The sequence below is a fragment of the Scyliorhinus canicula genome, chromosome 3 (assembly GCF_902713615.1).
Source record: "Scyliorhinus canicula chromosome 3, sScyCan1.1, whole genome shotgun sequence".
In the NCBI taxonomy this organism is placed as follows: Eukaryota; Metazoa; Chordata; class Chondrichthyes; order Carcharhiniformes; family Scyliorhinidae; genus Scyliorhinus; species Scyliorhinus canicula.
In genome coordinates this window covers 252,685,484-252,712,869 of record NC_052148.1, presented here as the reverse complement: position 1 = coordinate 252,712,869, position 27,386 = coordinate 252,685,484, and the positions used below count along the sequence as shown (strand labels likewise).

The window sequence follows — 27,386 nt, the reverse complement described above, 5'->3', positions numbered from 1 at the left end:
GTCGGTGTTTACCAAGGAAGAGGTTACCAGGATACTGGTACTCTAGATAGATAAAGAGGAAGGATTGGAGTGGTAGGCAGTACTTAAAGTGGAGAAATCACCCAGCTCCAGATGGGATGGATCCTAGGAGCTGTCAGAAGTAGAGGTAGAAATTTCCCAATCCTCTTAGATACAGAAATTATGGCAAAGGATTAGAGGATTGCAAATATTATGCCATTGTGCAAAATGGGAAGAAGAATAACCTCGGCAGTTACAGACCAATGGGTAGGATTTTTTGGATGGCAGAGTTTCCTGCCCTCACGGGACTATGGGGTACCTCACAGCCATTTACCTTTCTGTAAGGCTAACTGGGCTAAGAGGGGGACTTTTGCCTCCTTCTGGTGAAGAGGTTATGCCTTAGAGAACTGCAGGCAAATCAGGTGGCCAGCAGCTCTGTGGTCCCAATATTGCCTCGTTTGACCAATGGCTCCTACTGGGACTTAAGGTGGTCCCCAAAGAAGAGGAGCTAATGGATGCCTACGTGACGATGTGTCCAGGATATTGATCGACCCAGCAAAGGGGCTAAGGGGGTTAGAGGACTGAGCTTGAGGCGAGGGGTGGGGGAAGATTAATGTGAAAGGGGGTGGGGTGTATGACCTTAGGGGTGTTGGTGCCTCCCATGGGCACAGAGGATCCCCAAAGGAGTTTCTACTCCCTTGCCTGATGCCAGTCCATGCAGATAAAGCTGCTGGGCTACACACTTGTTGTGGGCTCCCCATGGCCCAATAGCGGCTGGGGCAGGATGAAGCACTTAAGTGACCATTAATTGGTAGCAGGGAGGTCACGCACTGCATTTTATGAGCCCACTGCCATCACGCTCTGCCTTAAAACCAGTCAGGGTGGGTGACACGGACGAGAGGGTGGGTGAAGTGGGGAGGGGCCAAGGCGGAGACCGTAACATTCTGCTCGGTCAGTTTAGCAAAATTTTAACAACAGTAATCTGGGGAATATCTAAGAGGATTGGGAGATTTCTACCTTTACTTCTAGCACCTCCTAGGATGCATCCCATCTGAGGAAAATTGACAGCTACTTGGCCAAAGATGGACTAATAAAGAAGAGCCGACCAGGATTTATTAAAGGCAAATCATGTTTGATTGACCTGATTTCGGTTTTTGATGAGGTAAGAGAGAGACTGGATGAGGGCAGTGTAGCTGATGTTGTGTATTACAAATGCTGTTTGATAACATTGAAAATATTAGGTTTGGCGACAAAATTGAAGCCTGTGAAATAAAGTCTGCAGCAACAGCTTAGATGTAAAACTGGCTAAAGGATCAAAAAACAATGGGCGAAGTTTGCTGATAGTTTTTCAAAGTACCGGTTGCAGTGAGAAAACCTGAGGGAATTCCGAGAAAGGTATCTGGATATTCAGCCACTTTTTTCACAATTTTCACGCCTTGTCTGTGGCGACCTCGGTTGTGGGGATGGAGCCGGGGTGTGGGCCTGGGTGGAGTGCTCTTTCAGAGAGTCGATGCAGACTCGCTGGGCTGAAAGGCCGCCTTCTGCACTGTAGGGATTCTAATACCATCTCGCTTCCTTTACAGGTCAATCAGTTGAACACTCCGGACCATCCTTTTGCCGTCTGGAGACTACAGACCAGAGCAGCTCTGAGGGAGACATCTTGGAGATGAGCATTGAAGAGGAGTCACATCTGTCAACCGCAACCTCCACCAATACAGATGCTCACACCTTAATGGGAATAAGGAGCAGGCAGGCTTCTGAGTCACTCACTGGTGAGCACCTCACAGCTAGGGCATCACTACAACACCCATGCTGCCTGAACGCATGCCCGAACCCTCAAGTCCCAGCCATCCAGGAGACGTTTGCCAAGGTCATCTTAGGCAACAGGGCCAGGCAGTCAGCAGGCTGCCTCAACCTGGGGATACATCTAGACATAGCAGGACATAGACATAGCGTGGGGAAGGCAAAGAAAATATACTCACATAGTGGGCACAGGTGAACAGAGGGACGAGTAGAGATAAGTCACAAGTGTTAGAACCATTAAATGTAATAAACATCACATTGATCACCTATGAAGAACCTCCCCGGTCTCATGTCATAGCAGCACATTCTGGCAACTCCCACATAACAATGGTGCATCCTCTGAGAGGATAGACATCCAATGGTTATCCCCGTTCCCACTGTGATAACATTGTAAAATCCATAGGATCCCAACAGTGCAGGAGGCCATTCAGTCATTGAGTCTGCACAGACCCTACCAAGTGCACCCTATTTAGGCCCACTCCCCCGTCATGTCCCTGTAACCCAATCTACCTGCGCATCTTTGGGCTGTGGGAGGACAGTGCAGCACCTGGAGGAAACCTACGCAGACACGGGGAGAACGTGCAAACTCCACACTGTCACCTAGTTACCGAGTGCTGTGAGGCAGCAGTATTCTACCAGAACTCTTTCATCATGAGGAAGCTGTCGGCTGAAAGTTTGAGAGTCTGCCTACCTCCAAGCCTTGGGCGAGGCTGTGGCAGCTGAGATATGCTGTACTCTCTGCTCCCCAGGCTGAAAGGTCAGTCGTCAGCTTGCCCACTCAGGTCAGGGCTGCCCGGAAGCCATTTTATACTGGGTTTAGCCTCAACTGTTTCAGGGTGAGATTCCGAACTCCACCTGGGAGGAAATCTCACCTTAGAGAGCTGCCAGCCAATCAGATTGGCCAGCTGTTCTGTAACCCCAGCAGTGCCAGATTAAAGAAATGGGGCTGGATTCTCTGCAGCCCCGGGCCGAAATAGTGGCCGGCGCGGTGGCAGAGAATCTACTTTCACGCCATAATCGGGCCTTATAGGCGGCCGGGGATTAAATCTGCACGCTTTCAGGCTCAGGAGCGCGGCCGATCGGCGCGGGGGTTTCTTTTCTCTGTGTGGCTTCGCGGTCCGAGTTCGCCATGGAGCTCGGCCTGGCCGCTGGAGGCCACCTCCGTGCGCATGTGCGGACTCCAAACCGGAAGTGCGGGAGCCCGTACCCGCAGCTAAAGCTGCGTGATTTACTCCGGGTCCCTGTTAGCCCCCTGCAGGGCATTGAATTAGTTCAACTGTTTATCGGAATTTCGGGAGTAAAACTCCACCGTTTTTATGCCGGCGTGGGAACATAGTCTCATTTTGGGAGAATCCAGCCCATGGTGACTGCTGGGATTACAGGCAATCCGGAAGAAGAAGGGGAGGAGCATGGACTCCAATGTAAGTTGTGGCTTTTGGACAGGCCTAGTTGCCATACCGTAGCACGGCCTCATATTCTCCCCCCCTTTAATTCTCCACCCCCACAGCCCTCCACACCCCCCGGGCCCCGGCCTCTCTTGGTCTTGTTTTTGAGGGGGAAATGTTGGTGCCTCTGATAGTCACACAGGACATTCCTTCCTTCCAAACAGCAGCTCGCACAATGAAAGCTCCCGGGCCACCTGGCTGGCCTCTGCCTCCTCCTGCCACAGACAAAATAGTAGCAGTGGCGAAATAGGCCCAAAGGAAGAATGGGTAGCCTGACCCCTTCCCCACTCTCTGTAATATGGGAGATAGGTGAGAAGTGGGCAGGAACGCGGTGAGAAATTCACACGTTTTATCTTTCGAGGGCCCCATGCCCTCACAAGGTGGAATTGAAAGAGAACAGGGTAAACCATATCATTAACTTAATATTTGTGTAGCTTGGCATTGGAGGGGCAGGCGGGCATTTCTTTGGCTTGCCCCACATACCCAGCAGGTTTCATAGAATCATCGAATCTACAGTGCAGAAGGAGGCCATTCGGCCCATCAAGTCTGCACCGGTCCTTGGAAACAGTACCCCACTTAAGCCCACATCTCCACCCTATCCCCGTAACCCAGTAACCCCACCTAACCTTTTAGGACACTAAGGGCAATTTAGCATGGCCAATCCACCTAACCTGCACATCTTTGGACTGTGGTAGGAAACCGGAGCACCCGGAGGAAACTCACGCAGACACGGGGAGAACGTGCAAACTCCGCACGGACAGTGACCCAAACCGGGAATCGAATCTGGGACCCTGGAGCAGTGAAGCAATAGTGCTAACCACTGTGCTACCATGTAGCCGCTCTGGATTTCAGAGCCAAATAGGCATCTACTACCTCCAGCATTGAAATGATAGATAACACATCATATTTCATCATTTCCTTTGCAGTTCAATACTCCCAACCGCACATCAGAATACATACAGCAGGGACTGAACATTTTGGTTGGGTGAAGGGGGGATCTTTCAGGAAGGTGGTGTGTGTCGGGAGCTGGCAGAATAACTCTGTGTTTTGCTGGAGTTCTGCTCGCTCCCCAGTGCTTTGATTTGGATGGTGTCCTTGCAGTGACACAATCGACACAGTCTGCCTTCACGGTGCAGGACTCTGAAATCCATTCATCATTATGGCACATTTCTACTGTAACCAAGAGAGGCAAAGAGCTGTAGAAACCATTTGTGTTATAATTTGCAGAACATAGTGACAATTGGGTAGTGACAGGCCATTTTTTTTCTCTCATTCTTCCAGCCTTAATGAAAAATCAAGAATTGGAAAATACAGGAATAAAGTAGTGCCAAAAAAAAAAAGCAGCGAGGGAAATAAATGAAAAGAAAGGCAATGAGGCAGTATTAGCTTTGAATGACATAGAAAAAAATTCTGATCATCTTTCACCCGAATTAACACCAAAAACTATTCTAATTGGAGAAATTGGCACCTGGCTCCAACCACAGCTTAATAATTCACCTTGTCGTCAATTCACGATTCGCTGACAAAAATGCTATGGTTCTATCTCGTAAACTTGATTGAAAGGAATATCGTTAAGTGCAGCAGCATATGTACCATACATTACAGCAAAGACAACTGATTTGGCTGTTGTATTGTATTAACCTGCATCAGTAATTCACTGAACAGGGAGTTCCCATTTCAGGGCCGTGCACTGACACAGTGATGCCCTAATACATTGGAAGTGAGTAGGGGGGGTTGGCGTGGATCAAGTACATCTCTTACTTATCATGGTGGTTCCTCCTGCCAGGGCCGCCTTTGTTCCTTGAAAGAAGTCATCTACACTTGTGGTGTTCATGTAGGGTTTCAGCAGGTAGGTGTTTGCATCAATTCCTCCTGGGATAACCATCCTGCCATTTGCCTCAATGGTTTTTACACCAGTGGGGACATTTAGATTGACCCCAATTTGTCTGTGTGATAAAAAAAAATCACAGATTACACAAACCAGCCCTTTCAAGGATAAACATCAATAAATAATCAGTTGACAAATGGTATCATTTTGACTTAAAGAAAGATGCAATTGTTAGGTTTCTTCCGAACTTCGTTCCGAAGAAATTCTTTTGCCAGTCATGTTCTTAGCCCAACCAGCAATATAATACTGGGGTGCAGTGCCAAGGACTGTTGGTGTCAAGAGTGTAGACTACATCACATTCTGGGGATTTCTTTAGCAGCAGACATGAACGCAAAAGACTTTCCAAATATCAGGCCAAGAGCAGGATGGAACAGGAATGAAGAACCAAGAGAATGGTCAGACAGGGAGTCAGTGGAGTGACAGGCGGACACTTAGGAGTTCAGTGTTCAGTAACAAAATAATTCAAAACATTAAATGTGCATCAATGAACTGCAAAAGCCTTATATTACAAGTTTCATTTTGCATGAAGCAGTTTGTCAAAGGAGCTGCCCATGAACGTCAAGGACGAGGAGCTAAACATTTGCTACATTTTTAAGGGTGAATGGAGCCGTGAGGCTGAAAGGGGTTAATCAGGGATAAGGATTTAAATTTTAAAAATATTGCAAACTTAAAATTTAAAACTTATCGAAAACAAAAAAAACAAGATGGTGAATTGGGTGATGCCTCTTAAAATCCTCATGGAGGGAATGTAAAGATGTTCATAACCTGGGCACAAACCATGTGGAGTTTTCACTTTCCCTGTCTGTGTGGGTTTCCTCCGGGTGCTGCAGTTTCCTCGTATCGTCCAAAGATGTGCAGGTCAGGTGGATTGGCTATGATAACGTCCCTTATTGTCCAGGGATGTGTAGGTTAGATTAAAGGGTTATAGGAATAGGGTGAGGAAGTGGACTTGACTGGAGTGCTCTTTCAGAGAGTGCAGACTCGATGGGCTAAATGGCCTCCTTCTGCACTGTAGGCATTCGATGATTCAATGAAAGTCAGTGATCAGTGACTGTATGTGTGGATTGACTTATTTACATAGATGAGTAACATTATAAAAGTGGGCACAGAAACTTACATTGGGAAAGAGCTGACATTACAAATATGACAAGAGTACGTCGAGAAGCGCAGACAGAAAATGCACAGAAAGAGCAGGGGGTGCAATCCAGCAGCCTTGTTGTGCCCGACTTGGTGTCAGGACAAAGCCGTTGAATCCCACGAGAGGCCTCTCGCAAAATTCGCGACGCTTGAAATGTTTCGTCAGGTTCAACGGAATCTCGCAGGGTGTCACTATCTGGATCCTGCCTTCACTGCAGACGATCTAGATCTGCAGATTTAAATAAGACATTATGCTCATTTAAATCTGCGTTCATTGAATTCACCCGGCGCACAGGACTCCCTGGCTGTGCCTGGGAGACCTCACCAGGATGCCGTTGAGTACCTGTCCAACTGCTGCTGGAAGGTCATCAACTCGGTGAGAGACGCTCTTTGGTCTGCCCGTAACTTGCTGATCTTCCAGTGCAAAGAACTGTCCTCGACCGAGTGTTGCAGACTGGCACATTCCAAGGTCCAGGACTACGTGCTGAGGGACGCACTCAAGCTTGGGGCAGCTGCCGCCAAGGCGCAATGGGGAAAGACCACTGTGTAAGGTGTTACCAGCAAATGTACACCGAGGGGTGGGTAATTAACACTCCAATGTATTAAAGAAACATGACAATGTAAATATTTAAGAGAAAATTGAAACGTAAAGAGGGATATGTGTGTAATGTCATCCCAATTGAATGGAAGAAAGACAAGTGAATGTGTACCTCTGATGGAAATGTACAGGAAAGACAATTCGAAATGTCCTGTCATGTTGATTATAGATTTTATGAATAAAGTATATTTTTTGAAAAAAAATCTGTCCACACAAACGTGGACCAGTCGTAACGGCACCTGGAGGGTCTCCCAGGCCATTGTAAACACCCAGGTGGTCGAGGACAGGGCAGGGTGATAACCTGGCACTCCCCTGTCAGCGGGACACATTGGCACTTCCAGCCTGCCACCTGGACACTGCCAAGGTACCAGGGGTACGGCCAGGTTGCCAATCTGGCACTGTCATGGTTCCCAATTGTCAGATTGGCACTGCCAGGGGTTGGGTTTGGGGGGGAGCCTTGCCAGGTTTGGGGGGGGGGGGGGGGGGTGTAAGGCGGGTCACAAAAAGTGGGGGCCTGAAAGCTGGGGGTGGGGGAAGATTGGGCAGATGGTCACAATTGCACCCGATCTGCGAGGAGTCACCAGGCCTTGGTAGAGAGAATCTCCTCGAGGCCGAGAAAAAGGCAAAGTGTCTCCCAAACCACATCTCATCCTTCCGTCAAATCAGCCTCAGCTCCAGCTGACCAGCTTTTCAGTAACGTTGATTTGATGTTAAGTACTGTACGAGCATTCAGTTCTTCGACTTTGCACACCCTGCTCTCTGCTCAAGGCAGAATTCAGCATATTTGTACATTAATATGCAGACTGAAGTCTGCCCAATAGGTTCTAAATTACCGGTAACATTTATAATTTGGGGAATAGCCAATGTGATGGTTTGGATCTTTTTTTTTCAAATTACAAACTTCAAAACTTAAGTGTAACCAACTGAACCACGTGGGTTTAAAACAAATTATACAAAATGGGCAGGAGAAGGTAAGCCAGCATAACCCCATTAAACCCCCCCCCCCCCCCCCCACCCACCTCCATTTGGTGTTATTGCCCTGAACATTATGCAATACTGCAAAGATGGCATCATAGCAAATTAAGATGCACATTACTGGACATGTCGATAAGCACCTTCCATTTTTTCTCCCTCTGAAAGAATACATAGGGCGCAATCCACTGGCTATGCTGCGCTGGAAAAGCAGCTCGGCACAGCATGGCCGATAAAAGTCGGGTGACCCCACTCCCGGGATCTACCCGGCTCGCGACACCTCGCGAGATCCAATGCAATCTCGCGAGAAGTTGCGATGTGAATCCCGCCTCATTTTTGGCAAATCTGCACATTAGAACGAGACAGCTAGTCTCACTCTAATGTGCAGATTCCTGAGATACCCAAGACTTTGGGATTCATCCCCTTTGCCTCGGGGTCCATGGGCAAGTGCCGTTTAGCACTGGTCCCCACAAATGGGAACCAGATGGAATGGTAGTCACAGGGGCGTCCCAGGGGATCTGTGGCCCCCAGCTGCATACCCTTTGGGCAGGGTGGTGCCCTGGCACTGCTGGTGCCACCTGGGAACCCTGGCAGTGTCACCTGGGTACCAGACTGGCACTGCCAAAGTGCCCAAGTGGCATTGCCAGCTTGCATGGGCACTGCCAAGGTGCCAGGCTGGCATCTGTTGTGCACGCATGATCGGGCCGGAGGGGGCCAGGGACCCTCCCATAGTGCGTTCAGGCTGAGGGGGGGGGAGGTTGGGGATTGCCTCGGGGGCCTCAGAATGGTGCTCCCCACTGTACAAAATGGGGCAATGCGCGGCATCGGCCGCACGTTTCCCGTTCAGGCCCCTGCTATAAAATGATTTGCATTGAATAGCCATGTGTTTCTCTGCTCTGCGTGCTCTGGGAAACACACGGCTAAACAAGCTCATTATGAGATTTTGTTCCCCTTTGGGAGGATCGCGGCCATGGAGTTCAATTGGCATCATCCCTTGATGTCACAGCCAAGATGTGGGGAGTTATACACTGACCTTCAAGCGAGTCATTTTTGCCTTGCTGCAATCTGGTGCAGGTGATACTTGCCCAGAGAATATCCAATGGGGTGGAAATCGGGCAGCTCCTGCAATGATCAGCTAATCCACTCCTACTAGCTTACCACCAGTGAAAGATTCCTGCCCCCCTATCACTACACACTGTGCCCTACTAATCACCAGCTTTATGTAAGCGCACCTGAATAAATTACTTTAAAAATAGTTCAAATTCAGGCCAAGACTTAAAATATAGTAAAAACTGGGACATAAGAATATCAGTCCGAACTGGTCTTGTGTATCTTAAAATGGAACCACAGTAAAAACTGGAAAACCGGAATACTGGCCTGAACTGGTCTTGTATACCATGAAATAGAACACCAGTATAACTGGGAAATATGAATAGTGGTAGAAACTGTTCTTTCCTATTGGGTGAGCTATACTGAGGTAGCTGATCAACATTGCTCCTCTCAGAAAAGCTACAAACAAAAAATCAACCAAAGTGGCGGGTTCTGATTACTGTGCAGATCCAGGTGCTGGAAATATACTTGCCTGGGTATTAGAGATGGAGATTAAAAAAGATCAGGTTCAACCGAATAAATCTCTCATGCTCAGTGTTTCGGCTCCTGAATGAAGACTGGTCACTTGTGAGGAGGAACCAGAAAAACTCTTCAACTATCCCTGTCAGTATCAGTACCTTCAGGAGACAAACTGAACGACTCATGAGAACATAATCAGAACATAAGAACTAGGAGCAGGGGTAGGCCATCTGGCCCCTCGAGCCTGCTCCACCATTCAATGGCTGATCTTTCTGTGGACTCATTCTCCACTTACCCGCCCACTCACTGTAACTTTACTGTTCAAAAATCTATCTACCTTTGCCTTAAAAACATTGAATGAGGGAGCCTCAACTGCTTCACTGGGCAGGGAATTCCAGATTCATGGCCCTTTGGGTGAAGAAGTTCCTCCTCAACTCACTCCTAAATTTGCACCCCCTTATTTTGAGGTTATTTTAATTTTATTTTTTAAAATAAATTTAGATAACCCAATTATTTTTTTTCCAATTAAGGGGCAATTTAGCTTGGCCAATCCACCTAACCTGCCCATCGTTGGGTTGTGGGGGTGAAATCCACGCAGACAGGCAGAAAAGGTGCAAACTCCACACAGGCAGTGACCCAGGGCTGGGATTTGAACCTGGAACCTCGGCACCATGAGGCAGCAATGCTAACCACTGCGCCACCATGCATGCAGCCCTTATTTTGAGGTTATGACCACTAGTTCTAGTTTCACCCGCCAGTGGAAACAACCTCCCTGCTTCTATCCTACCTATTCCCTTTATAATTTCATGGACGGAATTCTCCGAACCCGGGGCCGCGTCAATCCCGCCCCCGACGGTGTCCCAAATTCTCCGTCCCCCCGAGAGTCAGTGGGGGCAGGAATTGCGCCACGCCGGTCGGCGGGCCCCCCGCGGCGGTCCTGGGGGGGGGGGCGATCTGACCCCAGGGGGTACCCCCACGGTGACCTGGCCGGCGATCGGGGCCCACCGATCGGCGGGCGGGCCTGTGCCGTGGGGGCACTCTTTTTCTTCCGCCCCGCCATGGCCTTCATCATGGCGGGGACAGAAGAGACCCCCTCCTCTGCGCATGCACTGGTGTGACGTCAGCAGCCACTGATGCACCGGCGCATGCGCGGACTGCCTTTCGGCCCCGGCTGGCGGGGCGCCAAAGGCCATTCGCGCCGGCTGGCGGAGCGGGAGCCACTCCGGCGCGGGCCTAGCCCCTCAATGTGAGGGCTTTGCCCCTAAGGTGCGGAATTCTCCACTCCGTCCTGCCGGGACCCCCCGCCCCGCCGGGTAGGGGAGAATCCCAGCCCATATGTTTCGATAAGATTCCCTCTCATTCTTCCAAATTCCAATGAATATAGACCCAGTTTACTTAGTATATTCTTGTAAGCTAATCATCTCAACTCTGGAATCAACCTAGTGAATCTCCTCTGCACACCCTCATGTGCCAGAACATCCTTTCTTAAGTAAGGAGACCAAAACTGTACACAGTACTTCAGGTATGACCTCACCTACACCTTATGCAGCTGCAACATAACCTCCCTGCTTTTAGAGTCATAGGGCGGAATTCTCCCAAAGCCCCAACGCCGTCTTGAAACCCGGAGAGGTCCACGACGGCATCGGAGGCCTCTCCTGGCCCCATATTCTCCCCCCGCCGGGGGGCTAGGAGGGCCATGCCGGGAAACCCGGCTGCGGGGCCTTGTCGCTGGCGTCAAGGCCCGGCGCGCCGAGAATGACGCTGCCGACACGCCTAATGACGTCAGCCGCCCATGCGCAGGTTGGCCGGCTCCAACCTGCGCATGCGCGGTTGCCGTCTTCCCCTCCGCTGCCCCGGAAGACGTGGCGGCTTGATCTTGCGGGGCGACGGAGGGAAAGCAGTGCGTCCCATTGAGACGCCGGCCCGACAATCGGTGGGCACCGATCGCGGGCCAGTACTCTCCCGAGCACGGTCGTGGTGCTCACTCCCCTCTAGGCCCCCCACAAGCCCCAAACGTGCATCTCATGCCGTGGTCATGACGGCACCGCCCAATAATAATTACTAAAGTTCGGCAGTGCCAGCCCGCCCTCCCCATGGCTCCGCTCCAGCATCCCCTTTTTTACTCGCGGGGTCTTACCCGCGCATACAAAGTCAGTGATCACCTTATTGACCCATTTACCAAAGGACCGTGGAATAAAGATGGGGAGACACTGAAACACAAGCAGGAATCTCGGGAGGATCGTCATTTTCACTGTCTGCACCCTCCCAGCCAGTGACAACGGAAGCACGTCCCACCTTTGAAAATCATCCTTCATTTGATCTACTAATGGGACCAAATTTAACTTGTGTAGCCGTTCCCATTCCCGTGCCATCTGGATGCCTAGGTATCGAAAGCTTCCTACTACCACCCTAAACGGCAGCTCCCCCAATCGCCTCTCCTGCCCCCTTGCTTGGTCCACAAACATCTCACTTTTCCCCATATTTAGTTTGTATCCCGAAAACCAGCCAAATTCCCCCAGAACCCTCATAATTTCTACCATCCCCTCGAGTGGGTCCGAAATATACAGGAGCAGATCGTCTGTGTATAGATTATCATAGAATTTGCAGTGCAGAAGGAGGCCATTCAGCCCATCGAATCTTGGAAAGAGCACCCTACCCAAGGTCAACACCTTCACCCTATCCCCATAACCCAGTAACCCCACCCAACACTAAGGGAAATTTTGGACACTAAGGGCAATTTATCATGGCCAATCCACCTAACCTGCACATCTTTGGACTGTGGCAGGAAACCGGAGCACCCGGAGGAAACCCACACACACACGGGGAGGATGTGCGAACTCCGCACAGGCAGTGACCCAAGCCGGAATCGAACCTGGGACCCTGGAGCTGTGAAGCAATTGTGCTATCCACAATGCTACCGTGCTGCCGTTTATAGCGAGACTCTGTGTTTCACTCCCCTCCCCCCCGATCAACCTCTTCCAGCTCCTTGAGGCTCTCAACGCAATTGCCAGCGGCTCAATGGCCAGCACAAACAGCAGTGGGGACAGGGGGCATCCCTGTCCCGTCCCCCAATGCAGCCTGAAATAGTCCGATGTTGACCTGTTCATCCGTACGCTCGGAACAGGAGCCTGATACAACAGCCTGACCTGGTCAATAAAGCCCCGCCCAATTCCAAAGCACCCTAGTACCTCCCACAGACATTCCCATTCCACCCGATCAAAAGCCTTCTCTGCGTCCATTGCGACCATTACCTCCGCATCCCTACCTTCTGGGGGTATCAGAATCACATTTAACAACCTTCTTATGTTGGCCACCAACTGCCTATCCTTAACAAATCCCTTCTGGTCCTCCCCAATCACGTCCGGAAAGTAGTCTTCAATCCTAGAGGACAAGATTTTTGCCAACAACAGTTTGCCGTCCACATTTAGTCAGGATATCGGCCTGTAGGACCCGCATAGCTCCTTGTCCCGCTTCAGGATCAATGAGATAGTGGCCTGTGACATTGTCGAGGGAAGCACCCCACGGTCCCTTGCCTCATTGAATGTCCTCATCACAGCAACCCCAATATCCCAGAGAAATTTTTATAGAACTCTACTGGATACCCGTCTGACCCCTAGGCTTTACCCTACTGCATGGCCTTCCATCCCTCTGCTATTTTCTTCAACCCGATCGGGCCCCCCAGCCCTTCTTCCCACCTTCAGGAAATTCAGCCCCTCTAAAAAGTGCCTCATTCCCTCCGGCCCAGCTGGGGGTTCCGACTCATACAAACTACTGTAAAACTCCTTGAAGGCCTCATTAACCCCTGCTGAATCTCCGACCAGGTTCCCATCTCCGTCCTTTACTTTCCTTGTCTCCCTGGCTGCCTCGCTCTTTCTAAGCTGCTGCGCAAGCATTCTGCTGGCCTTCTCCCCTTGTTCATAGATCGCCGCCCTCGCCTTCCTCAGCTGCTCTCCGCCCTCCCTGTAGTTAACAAGCCGAACTCCGCCTGTAGCCTCCGTCGCTCCCTTAGAAGCCCTGCCTCTGGGGTCTCCGCATACCTCCTGTCGACCTACAATATCTACAATTCCCGTACCAGCCTCCCCGGACAGGCGCTGGAATGTGGTGACTAGGGACTTTTCACAGTAACTTCATTGAAGCCTACTCGTGACAATAAGCGATTTTCATTTTTCATTTTTTCATATCTCCTTTATCAGTCGGTCCATCTCTGCTCTGTCTGCCTTCTCCCTGTGGGCCTGTATCGAGATCAGCTCCCCTCTTACCACCCGCCTTCAATGCCTCCCAGCCCACTGCCGCCAAAACTGCACCCATGTCATTGACTTCCAGGTAGTTCTGAATACATTTTCTCAGCCGCTCGCAAACCTCTTCATCAGCTAAAAGTCCCAAGTCCAGCCTCCAGTGCGGACATTGCCTACTCTCCTTGCTAACCTGCAGGTCAACTACGTTTGGGGCATGATCTGAGATCGTGATTGCCGAATACCCCGTGTCCACCACCCCTGTCAGTAGAGCCCTGTTCAAAATAAAAAAGTCAATCCGGGAGTACACTTCATGCACATGTGAATCAAAGGAGAATTCCTTCACTCTCGGCTGCCCAAATCTCCATGGGTCCACACCCCCCCCCCCCCCCCCCCCCCCATGTTCTCCATGAACCCAGTTAGCTCCTTCGCCATTGCTGACACCCTGCCCGTCCTTGAGCTTGATCGGTCTAACCCAGGGTCGATAACTGTGTTAAAGCCCCGTCCCATGACCAGCTTGTGCGAATCCAGGTCCGGGATCTTCCCCAACATCCTCTTTATAAACTCCACATCATCCCAATTTGGCGCGTACACATTCACTAGTACCACCGGCAACCCCTCCAGCTTCCCACTAACCACAATGCACCGACCTCCCACATCGGCAACAATTCTTCCTGCCTCAAATAGCACTTGCTTATTAATCAGGATTGCGACCCCTCTAGTCTTCGAGTCCAGCCCCGAGTGAAAAACATGTCAGACCCATCCCTTCCTTAATCTAATCCTTAATCTAATCTGATCAGCTACTCTAAATTGCGTCTCCTGTAACATTGCAACGTCCGTCTTCAGTCCCCTCAAATGCGTGAATGCGTGCCCTCTTAACCGGCCCATTTAGCCCTCTCACATTCTATGTGATCAGCCTAGTTGGGGGGCTCATTGCTCCCCCCCCCCCCCCCCCCCCACTTCGCCGGTCAGCCATTACCTTTCCTGGGCCAGTCTCCAGCCCCTCCCCCGTCAGCAGACCACTTCCCCCCCAGTAACAGCGCTATGTAAACCAACCCCTTCAACAAGCATAACATCTGCTCACCTCCCACTACGCTTCCGTGAGCTAGCCCACCCAGCTAGCTTGGTGACCCCAGCCCATGGTGCCAGACATTCTCCCACCTATTGTTCCCTCCCCCTTGCTCGGACACACATATTCAAAAGAAAAACAATCCCGACACAATTGCCCGGAAAAAAAACACGAAAAGCAAAGAAAAGATCAAACGGAAGGTCCAACATCTAACAAACACACCTCCATGCCCCATCAGTGCAAATGTAAACTTTAACTCACACAGCTCTGCAACAGGCCCCAAATCAATACAGAAGGCATTACAGGTAACGTCCAAAAACAAGAAACTTTTTTAAACATGAGGGCTGCAGCGAAGCCCTCAGTCCACCACCAGCCCTTTCCTTCTAGCGGAGTCTATCGCTTCCTCGGGCGACTCAAAGTAAAAATGTTGCTCCTCATATGTCACCCAAAGACGGGCCGGATACAGCAGTCCAAACTTCACCTTTTTCTTAAAAAGGGGCGACATTATCTGATTGAACCCCGCTCTTCACCTGGCTACATCCGCACTCAGAACCTTATAGATCCGCAGGATACTGTTGTCCCATTTACAACTCCGTGTCTGCCTGGCCCACCATAAAATACGCTCCTTGTCCAAGTACCTGTGGAATCTCACCACCACTGCCCTCGGGAGGTCGCACACAGGCGGCTTCCTCGCGAGCGCTCTGTGAGTCCTGTCCACCTCCAAGGGTCGGGATATCGTCCCATCCCCCAGTAACTTCTTGAACATGCCCACTATGTATGCCCCAGTGTCCGCTCCTTCGGACACCTCCGGGAGATCGACAATTCTCAAGTTCTGCCGGCAGGACCTATTCTCTAGGTCCTCCACCTTCTCCAGGAGCTTCTTCTGCTGGTCTCTCAGCATCCCCACCTCCAACTCCACCGCAGTTTGATGTTCCTCCTGCTCAGCCAGCACCTTCTCTACATTCTGGATTGCCCGGTCTTGGGCATCCAGTCTAAGTTCCAGTCGCACAATCGATTCCTTAATCGGGTCCAAGCATTCCTCTTTCTGCTTGGCGAAGCCCTCCTGAATAACCTGCATCAGCTGCTCCATCGACCGCTGGGTCGACAAGCCAGGACTCCGGTCATCCGCCATGCTTTCTCCAGCTGCAGCTTCAGCCCAAGCCTTCTCTGTTCGTCTATTTCTTCCTTTGCAAGCACTTCTAGTCCGCCTCTCCATGCACCACTGTAGGAATCCACTCCACAGTTACCTCTACCATCGATTTACTGAATCAAGTCCAACAAAAAATCGGGGGAAATTGTCCAAAGTTCCGACCCGAGTGGGAGCCACCAAATGTGCGACCTATTCCTTCACAGCCGCCACCGGAAGTCCTCTTTTCTTCATAACTTAAATGTTCCATCCCAGGCAATATCCTGTTGAATAAACCTCTGCACCCCCTCCAATGCAATCACATCCTTCCTATAATGTGGCGACCAGAAATGCACACAGTACTCCAGCTGTGGCCTCTCTAAAGTTCTATACAACTCCAACATGACCTCCCTGCTTTTGTAATTATGCCTCGATTGCTAAAGGCAAGTGTCCAATATGCCTTTTCACCACCCTATTAACCTGCCCTTCTGCCTTCAAATATCCATGGGCAAATACGTCAAGGTCCCTTTGTTCCTCGGAACTTCCCAGTGTCAGACCATTCATTGAATACTTCCTTGTCACATCACTCCTTCCAAAACGTGTATCACTTCACACAATCCAGGGTTAAATTCCATCTGCCACTTTTCTGCCTTCCTAGTCAGAAGTGATATCCGTATTCTTCCTACCAAAATGTAATACCTCACATTTATCGATGTTACATACATAGATATGTGGAAGATAGGAGCTGGAGGAGGCCTTTTGGCCCTTTGAGCCTGCTACACCATTCATCACGATTATGGCTGATCATCCAACTCAATAGCCTAATTCAGCTTTCTCCCCATAGCTTTTGATCCCATCCACCCTCTCCACCCCCCCCCCCCCCCCCCCCCCCAACTTCCCAAGTGCTATGGTTTATGCTTTAAATTCTGATGGTCATTTGTAAATGTAGCCGCCTTTTGAATATATGCAATGTTTTAGCATCAACTACTTGCTGTGGTAATGAATTCCACAGGCTCACCACTCTTTGGGTGAAGAAATGTCTCCTGATATCTGTCCAAAATCGTTTATCCTGAATCCTCAGACTGTGACCCCTGGTTCTGGACACACCCATCATTGGTAACATCTCCACAATTTTCCAAATTTTCCGCTATAAAGTCCTTGATAATGGATTCAAGCATTTTCCCACTACCAATGTTAGGTTTACTGGTCTATAATTCCCTGCTTTCTCTCTACCTTCCTTTTTGAACATTGGAGTGATGTGAGCTGCCCTCCAATCTGCAGGGGCAGTTCCAGAGTCTATAGAATCCCAGAAAATGGCCACCAATGCATCCATTATTTCCAGAGCCACCTCCTTAACCACTCTGGGATGCAGATTCTCAGGCCCTGGGGATTTATCCGCCTTCAATCCCATCAATTTTCCCAGTACCATTTCTCTTCTCCCTCAATTCTTTCCTTTTGCTAAACCTTTCATTCTCCAACATTTCTGGTATCTGGTGTTGAACCTCATTTGCCAATTATTTGCTGATCCTGCATGTTTTTAATGTCCTCCTGTAGCTTGCTGCAGCTGTCCTCAGACTAGCTTGTTGCACACCCCTCACCCCCGCTGGCCAATTTTGGGTGGGGGTCTACAGCCATGCCCGCCTGGTGACCAGAAATTCCTGCCCAAGGTCAATGGACCTTAACGTGGTCCGCGTCCCGCCCATGGCGAACGTGCGGTGGGCGGGGCAGAAGAATCCAGCTTTTTGTGTCATCCACAAATTGTTTTTGATTCTAAAAATCTTTCATGTCAATTGTGAACAGCAGTGGTCACAGTACTGACCCTTTATCCACAGTACACATTACTCCTTCAAAGAACTCCAATAATTTGACTAAACATGATTTCCCTTTCACAAAATCATGTTGACCCTTCCCAGTTACCTAGCTATAAACTCCTTAATGACTGATTCTAACACCTTCTCCACAACAGACGCCAAGCTAACTGGCCTATAGCTTCCTTTTTTCTCCTTCCCTCCCTTCTTGAATAGAGGGGTCACATTTGCTACTTTCCAGTCTGATGGAACCTCTCCAGAATCCAACGAATGTTGGAAAATTAACAGCAATGCATCTACTACTTCATTGTCCGCCTCTTCTAAGACTGTGGGAAGACGTCCATCAGGACCTGCAGCTCCATCAGTTTGCTTAATTTCTTAATCGCAGTCTTAACAGGAGTTAATCTGTTTATTTTTACAAATGACCATCAGAATTTAAATGCTGGTTCAGTCTTAAGTTTTCAGTACACACACAGACCTGTATTACATTTTCTATCCATTGCTAATATGTACTTATCTTCCAGATTTTTATTTATATATATAATATATATATATATTATATGTATGTGTGTATATATATATATATATATAGGCTATTTACTTTGGGCAATAGAAATGCATCTGCACTTGCTGTCATAAGCATAACCACATACGAATTTGGCCTAGATGCTTACCTTATGATTCCATCTTCTAGATAAATATCAGCATAGCAGGACTGGTCATCATTGATGATCCTCCCACCTTTAATAAGTATTCGATCACTCTACAAAGAAAACAAAATTGACCAAACCTATGAATGAAAGACCAAAAGAGAAGTTTCTTGTTTCAAATAAGCAGGATACAGTCAAGGCATTAAAAAGCTTTAACTAAAGATAAATTAAACAGCAATTATACACAGTAGGAAAAGATTCATTAATGGATAGTTGGGAGCAATTTGCAAGACAAAATACATTTGGGACCACATTTCCTCTGGGTAACAGAGTCTACTGTGGTAATTGTACAATCTATTAGCCAGCCCTTACCCACTGTCCTAGTTCAAACAAGAAGAACTTTAGGGGACATATCCTGACCCTTACAAGATAATTGACAGAAAAGTAATGGGTAAAAAGTACTAGGACAAAAACGTATACAAGTTCCTGTACAAACCCAAATCCTTTCAGATGCACATGTGATTCATCAACAAAAGTCCATTGGTGTATAAAACATTGGAAACAAACCTTCATTTTATTATTTGTATGGCAACAGGTAACTGAAGACTAACTCTCATATCCCACAGATCCCTGACAACTTCTTTTGTACTCCACAAATGCAGTTTCCATTACTTGCAGACCTCTACAACCTTCTCCAAACCCTCAGATATTCAGACTCGTCTGCTGCTTCCAAACCCTGAGTTCCTCTTTCTACACAAACAGGATACAATACTTGAGCCCAAAAATACGCACAATCCAGGTGGGGGGGGAGAAGAGGACAGAAGGAAGGTGGGAAAGCCACAAAGTGGGCTCCTGAACACAAAAGCAAAGCACAGCCAAAGCCAACGGGGCGAATGACAAGGGGAGTACGCAAGGGAGGGGGGGCTAGGGGGGAGTGGGGTGGGAAGGGGGAAGAAAGGAGTGACCATAGACCGAACCAGAGGGCGGCAAAATATATATTAGGTCAATTTTTTTTTAAAAAGGACTGGATAAACCTTTCTGTACAATAAAGCAAATTAACGCAGGTAAGAACAATGTAATGTATATATACAATTGTTTATAAATATGAAGTGCCAATAAAAAGATTTTGGGGGAAAAAAATACTATTAACAAGCTATTTGTTGCTGTAAACTGTTTTTTTTGGATGAGATATTAAACTGAGGCCTATCGTCCGACATCTCTAGTGGATGTAAAAGATCCCATAGCACAATTACACAGAAGTCGTAACAAACACATACTCATCCACCGAATAGAGAAGATTTGTGATTTTATACTGAGAAGTATAAATATGATAGGGAACTCATTTCCTCATGTTATCTGACATTAGCTCCTTTTTCTTTCCAATTCATTTTCATGTCCAGCAGGTTACACAGGGCGAAACCAGCTCTGTAACATGCTTTGGAATTGTCCCAACTGTGTACAATAGTGCTGAGTTTCCTTGAGAAAACCTTGAACAAGCTTCTGTGCCAGCACTGTGTTTTGGAAACCATCCCATAATGTGGGGCAATGCCAAGACAAGCTGACAATAATCTTTCTGATTGCCTGGGAGGCCATCTTGTGCAGGTAGAAATAGCAGCAAAATCTCAGCTTATCTAAGTAGCTGTCAAGTGTGAACAAAATATCTGCAAAATAGAACACTGATCTCAATTTAAGAAAGAAGCAGAGATTGAACCTTAAAAGCTGAAACCGCTTTCAAAATCGGATTACCATGACAAACATTCAACCTATAAACCAATAGATAATGGTCTCCTAATATTTTCCTTACAGATTGCTTTTAGGTCCTTAGCAAATGGAAATAACTTCCCAATATTTAATTCCTACTTTAGTGTGGTTTTTCAATGGGAACAGGAGAGAGAATAGAAAGACTTCATGGTCACCAGATATCTCGAAATGCGTTACAACCAATGCGGTACTTCTGAAATGTGGTTATTGTTGTAAGTGTAGGAAACACAGCAAGTTATTTATGCACAGCAAGCTCCCACAAACAGCACGGTGATAATGACCAGATAAACAGTTTTTCGCAGTATTCATTGAAGGATAACTATTGGCCCAGACGCCAGAGCTACCTTCCTTGCAGTTCTTCAAAACTGTGCCATGGAATCTTTTATCACCACTTGAGAGGGAAGACAATGGGCCTCGGTTTAACATCTCATCCAAAAGACAGCACCTCTGACAATTTATAGCAGGCTTGTCCAACCTTTCCACATTTTCCTTTTTCTGTCACTCAAGGAACCGGGTGCACAAATGTAGAAAAGTTAACATTTGGCAGAACAATTAACTGAATTTGAAAAATGAATGAAAAAATTAAAATCGCTTATTGTCACGAGTAGGCTTCAATGAAATTACTGTGAAAAGCCCCTAGTCGCCACAATCCGGCGCCTGTCCGGGGAGGCTGGTACGGGAATCAAACCGTGCTGCTGGCCTGCCTTGGTCTGCTTTAAAAGCCAGCGCTTTAGCCTGGTGAGCTAAACCAGCCCCTCAAAAGAAGGTTGGGGTATTAAGGAAATCAAAAACTGTTGAGGGAAAGTAAAGCACTGTCATAGCATTCATTTGATAAGTTAAGAAGGGTCATTAATAAAAATGACCAGGTGAGAAGGTTTAGTGTGTGCGTATCTGGCTCACTCACAATCTCAATATGCTCTCTCACTCACTCTCACCCATTGTGAGTGGGTGCATATGTTGGTGTGGGGTGGTGAAAGTGAGTGAGAATCCAGAGACTGGGAGGAAGGCTTACTCACTCACTCACTCACTCACTCACTCTCACCCTCACACTCACTCAACTCTCACTGCCCCTCACACTCCCTCACACTCACTTACTTACTCACTCAATTCTCACTGCCGCACACACTCCCTCACACTCACTCACTTACTCACTCAATTCTCACTGCCGCACACACTCACTCAACCCCTTGCACTCAATCACTCACTCAACTCTCATTGCCCCACAACAGTCACTCCCTCACACTCACTCACTCAACTCCCTGCCCCACACACTCACTCACTCCCTCACACTTACTCACTCCCTCACACTCACTCCCTCACACACTCACTCAACTCTCCCTGCCCCACACACTTACTCACACTCACTCACTCACTTACTCACTCAATTCTCACTGCCGCACACTCATTCACTCCCTTGTACTCACTCACTCAACTCCCATTGCCCCACACACTCACTCACTCCCACACACTCACTCACTCAACTCCCTGCCCCGCACACTCACTCACTCCCTTGTACTCACTCACTCAACTCTCATTGCCCCACACACTCACTCACTCCCACACACTCACTCACTCAACTCCCTGCCCCACACACTCACTCACTCCCTCACACTTACTCCCTCACACTCACTCACTCACTCAACTCTCCCAGCTCCACACACTCACTCACTCCCTCACACTTACTCACTCCCTCACACTCACTCCCTCACACTCACTCACTCAACTCCTTGCCCCACACACTCACTCACTCCCTCACACTCACTCACTCACTTACTCACTCAACTCTCACTGCCCCACACACTCACTCACTCCCTCACACTCACTCACTCACTTACTCACTCAACTCTCACTGCCGCACACACTCACTCACTCCTTGCACTCACTCACTCACTCAACTCTCATTGCCCCACACACTCACTCATTCCCTCACACTCGCTCACTCAACTCCCTGCCCCACACACTCACTCACTCCCTCACACTCATTCACTCAACTCTCACTGCCCCACACAATCACTCATTCCCTCACTCACTCACTCAACTCCCTGCCCCACACACTCACTCACGCCCTCACACTCACTCACTCAACTCTCTCTGCCCCACACACTCACTCACTCCCTCACACTCACTCCCTCACACTCACTCACTCAACTCTCCCTGCCCCACACACTCACTCACAACCTCACACTCACTCACTCAACTCTTTCTGCCCCACACTCACTCACTCCCTCACATTCACTCCCTCACACTCACTCACTCCCTCACACTCACTCATTCCCTCACACTCACTCACTCCCTCACATTCACACACGCCCTCACACTCACTCACTCTCACTGCCCCACACACTCACTCACTCATTCACTAACTCACTCAACTCTTTCTGCCCCACACTCACTCACTCCCTCACATTCACTCCCTCACACTCACTCACTCAACTCTCACTGCCCTACACACTCACTCACTCACTCCCTCACACTCACTCACTCCCTCGCACTCATTCACTCCCTCACACTCACTCACTCCCTCACACTCACTCACTCACTCTCACTGCCCCACACACTCACTCACTCATTCACTAACTCGACTCTCACTGCCCCACACACTCTATGAAATAGTGCCGTGGGATCTTTTATGCCCACTCGTCAGGGCTGACAAGACATAGGTACAAAATCTCACCCAAAAGACAGTTTATAGCAACTAGAGTTTTAAATAAATACCAGCCAGTTCCCATGGTACATCTGGCAGGAATTTAAAGGAGTTTCTGAAATGGACACCTTGTGGTATAGCTTTCACTAGTTTGAAGAATAAATGTTTTGTGTGTGATGAGGAGGGATTAATTAATGACCTGATAGTTAAAGATCCTCTAGGGAAGAGTAATCATTGCATGGTAGAATTTCAAATTCAGTTTGAGGGTGAGAAACCCAAGTCCCAAACTAGCACTCTGGAGTTAAACAAAGGTAATTACTTCGGCATGAGGACAGATTTGGTCCAAGTAGACTGGGCAGGAAGACTAAAAGGTTGGACAGTTGATGAGCAGTGGAAGTTGTTTAAGGAGATATCAAATTCCTCCCAACTAATGTATATTCCAGAGAAGAAGAAAGATTGTAATGGGGGAAAGTACACCCAAGGCTAAGCAACAAAGCTAAAGACAAAACTAAGACATACAATATTGCAAAGGCCTGTGGCAGGCTGGATAATTGTAAAACTTGTACATTTCAACAAACTAAAAAAGTTATAAAAGGAGCAAAGGTAAATTATGAAAGAATACTAATGCAAAATATTAAAAAATGGATCGCAAAAGCTTCTATCAGTATATAAAAGGGAAGAGAGTAGCAAAAGCGAATGTTGGTCCCTTGGAGGATCAGACCTGGTAGTTAATAGTGAGGAACACAGAAATAACAGAGACGCTAAATCAATATGTTGCCTCAGTTTTCATAGTGGAGGGCACTAGTACCATTCCAATACTATTTTTTTTTCTTTTTTTAAATTTTAGAGTATCCAATTATTTTCTTTCCAATTAAGGGGAAATTTAGCATGGCCAATCCACATACCCTACACATCCTTTGGGTTTGTGGGGGTGAGATCCATGCAGACACGGGGAGAATGCGCAAACTTCACACGGTCAGTGACCCGGGGCCAGGGTCAATCCCGGGATCTCAGCGCCATGAGGCAGCAGTGCTAACCATTGCAGCACTGTGCCACCCACCATTCCAATAGTAACATGTAATTCAGAGATAATAGCAAGGGAGGAACATAGAACAATCAGCATCAATAGGGAAAAAGTACGCAACAAACTATTGGGATTGAAGGCAGACAAGTCCCCAGGGCTTAGTGGCATACATCGCTAGGGACCCAGGTTCAATTCCACCCTTGGGTGTCTGTCTGTGTGGCGTTTGGGTGTTTCCCAGTGTCTGCGTGGGTTTCCTCTGGGTGCTTCGGTTTCCTCGCATAGTCCAAAGATGTGCAGGTTAGGTGGATTGGCCATTCTGAATTGCCCCTTTGTGTCCAAAGATGTGCAGGTTGGATAGGGTTACGAGGTTAGGGTTGGCTAGTGGACCTAAGTAGGGTACTTTTTCAGAGTGTCAGTGCAGACTCGATGGGCCGAATGGCTTCCTTCTGTACTGTAGGAATTCCATGGTCCTATGGTTCTAGAAATCTGGGTTTAACATTTATGAGGTAAATTCACTCATCCTATGTTCCCAGCAGGTAACTTCCCTCAAAAGAAATTCAGCACTCGTACTGCAGCGTTGTCGAGCTGTCTTTGACCCATGCTCTCATGAAATAGAATTGATGGATTTAGCCATATGTCACCTGCACTTGTGGCCTCCAAAGTCAAAAAATGTTAGCGTTTACTTAATTACATTTGCACAAGTAATTCTTCAAGTATCTATGCATGAGACTGAAAATTAGCAAGATATTTAGTGCTAGTTGAATGATGGGGCGATCACCATCTGGGATTAGTACTACTGCTGCCCATACCTCACTTTGGGGGAAGATTTCTTGTGGGCAGTGAAGACTTTCAAACTCAATTTGCAGGAACAACGGAAATATTTGCTGCCTGCAACATCATTATGCCAGCTTCCTTGACCAAAAATACTCAGTAATGTCTGTACTACATTCTATGCATGGCTCATGAGCCATACAATACCTACAGTGCAAGAGGCGGCCATTTGGCCCATAGAGTAGGCACCGATCCTTCGAAAGGCCACCTCTACCTAGCCCCAATCCCTCACCCACCCGTTCCCTGTAACCCCACCCAACCTTTGGGCACTAAGGGGCAACTTAGCATGGCCAATCCACCTAGCCTACACATCTTTGGACTATGGGAGGAAACCAGAGCACCCGGAGGAAACCCACGCAGATACGGGGAGAATGTGCAAACTCCACACAGACAAAATTTGCCCTGACGCTCTGAAAGAGCACCGCACCTAGGCCTCCCTCCCCAGCCTATCCCCATAACCCCAGCCAACCTGCACATCTTTGGACACTAAGGGGCAATTTATCATGGCCAATCTACCTAACTTGCACATCTTTAGACTGTGGGAGGAAACCGGGGCACCTGGAGGAAACCCACGCAGACACTGGGAGAACGTACAAACTCCACACAGACAGTCACCAAGGCCGGAATTGAACCCAGGTCCCTGGAGCTGTGAGGCAGCGGTGCTAACCACTGTGCCACTGTGACTTTTTACATTAATTGAGAACATCACTCAATTCATGCTTTTTTTTAAAGTCATGGATCATAGGAATGTTTCTCAGCATACTAATAAATGTAATACGAAAATAATCATCTGTTTTGAATAAAAAGATAGGATATCCTCAGGATTGTCAAAAATAACATTGTTTTTTCTCTATTTATAGAATATCTAGCCAAGAGTAACAAAATAAGGTTTAAAATAGACCAGAAAGCATCATTAAATTGACATTAAGTTGGCAGCATTCATTACATCTTAGTGTTACTATTGATCTGCCCAGGCAAATTAAAATTGTACAATTATTTTCTTGTTTCTATTCTTGCAACAATTGATAAGTTAATAAATAGCTAAGATGTTCCAACAATAATTATTTGCACATTTTCCGGGACAATATATGGTAATCAGTTCCCAATCCCTGAGCAAGCTCATGGGGGTCATATAAAATATAGTTTAACTGAAAACTTCCCCTGATTAAACAGTTTGTTTGCCGATCTATGATGTTCTATAGTTTGGATTGACTGGCACGTATTAAATCAGGAGTTATTTGGAGTTTTAACTGATCAAAAAGGAATCATCGCATGAACCCCTCCATAATTGTCCATTTGTTGTAATGGGGAATTATTGAGAAATTTGTGGATTCAAACTTTTGGTTCTTAATTTCAATAGACAAGAGAATTTCAATAAACAAGAGAATATCACACTTCCAAGATATTAAGATAATCTAGCCAACTGCTAACATAATTTAACAATGGTAGGATATTTCCAACCCCCACCGCCATGAATTCTCCCACAGCATGGCTGGTGAGCCATTGTAATCTCCGTTAACATCGGTGGGAGGGTTGGAAGATTTTAGCCAACAGTGCTACAAAATAAACTAAAGACGGAGAATCAACTGCACTTATTCCAGTGACATGAGCAACACTGCGATTGTCAAACCCACCACTGCCAATGATCCGTCCTAAAAACCGTGCTTTACAACTACCTCAAAATGTCTCAGAACATAGGAAATTCAGCCCATCAAGCCTGCACCGTCACTCAATATCATGGCTGATCATCCACTTAAATGTTTTTTTCCCTCACTATCGACATATCCCTTTATGCCATTGACAGATTTCTAAATGCCAATCTCTGAACATACTCAATGGCCGGAATTCTCCAGCTATTGGGATTCGCTGTTCCTACCGACAGCACACCCCCACCCACAGGTTTCCCGGCGGTGTGGTGTGGCTTCAACGGGACATCTCATTGGTCAGCAGCGGAAGTAGAAACTCCCGGTTCCAGCGAAAGCCACGCCCCTGCTGGGGGAACGGGGAATCCCGCCCGATGACAGATATTCCACATCCCACTGGGTTAGAGAGCTCCAAAGATTCACAACCATTTGAGTAAAACAAAAAATCCTTCTCATCTCAGTGCTAAGTTAGAATATCAGAGACTGCCACTCAGAAATCTCATGCATTTCTTAGGAACCACGGGCTGGATTCTCATTCCTCCAGCCGTGTGTTTGGCGGTGCTGAGCCCTTTACTGGTATCGGGATTCCCTGCTCCCGCCGTTTGCCAATAGGATTTCCCATTGAAGCCATCCCACACCACAGGGAAACCTACAGGCAGGATGTCCTGCCGGCAGTAACAGAGAGAATCCCAATGGTCGGAGAATTCCAGGCTATATCGTTAACTCAATTCTTCTTCAGTTATTTACAAGTCCTTGGATTACCTCACTATTTTATAGTCTGTGATATTTTTATTTCATATTTCCTCTCTAAGAGTTCTTTTAACATCTCTCCTAAGCTCATCAGATTTCCTTTTGCAGAATGTTCTGTAGCAAATATTTTTACAATAGTATTTTCCTAGTGTATCTACAGTATTGGCACAATGGCCGTCCCTATGGACATACCACTTGACTCCGGTATTTTTGAGGAAGAGGTAAACAAGGGAGAGATGTCCAGTGGGATAGGATGCACCAAAAGCACCGTTTTCCAGCACTCTCCCACACACCACTGAGGAGGAGCACCACATCAATCTGGTAATAAGAATACAAAACAGGATACATAGGCTCCAAGTCAATAGAGTGCTGAAGACCCATTCTTTCTACAGATGATAAATATCCCGGAGTCATGATATGCTATATGATCCCTGAAATC

At 47.7% G+C, this 27,386-nt stretch overlaps 1 protein-coding gene across 2 annotated transcripts in view; it reads right to left on the bottom strand.

Moving 5' to 3' along the window:
* The window catches only part of LOC119963436 (dihydropyrimidinase-related protein 1-like), an 81,336-nt gene that overhangs the window by 36,057 nt on the left and 17,893 nt on the right, over positions 1-27,386 (bottom strand). For both annotated transcript variants that reach the window (XM_038792563.1, XM_038792564.1), the window contains exons 2-3: positions 18,319-18,407; positions 5,007-5,191 (exon numbers count right to left, since the gene is read on the bottom strand). In XM_038792563.1, the coding sequence (XP_038648491.1) occupies positions 5,007-5,191; positions 18,319-18,407 (274 nt within the window). The remainder of the gene's footprint in view (positions 1-5,006; positions 5,192-18,318; positions 18,408-27,386) is intronic.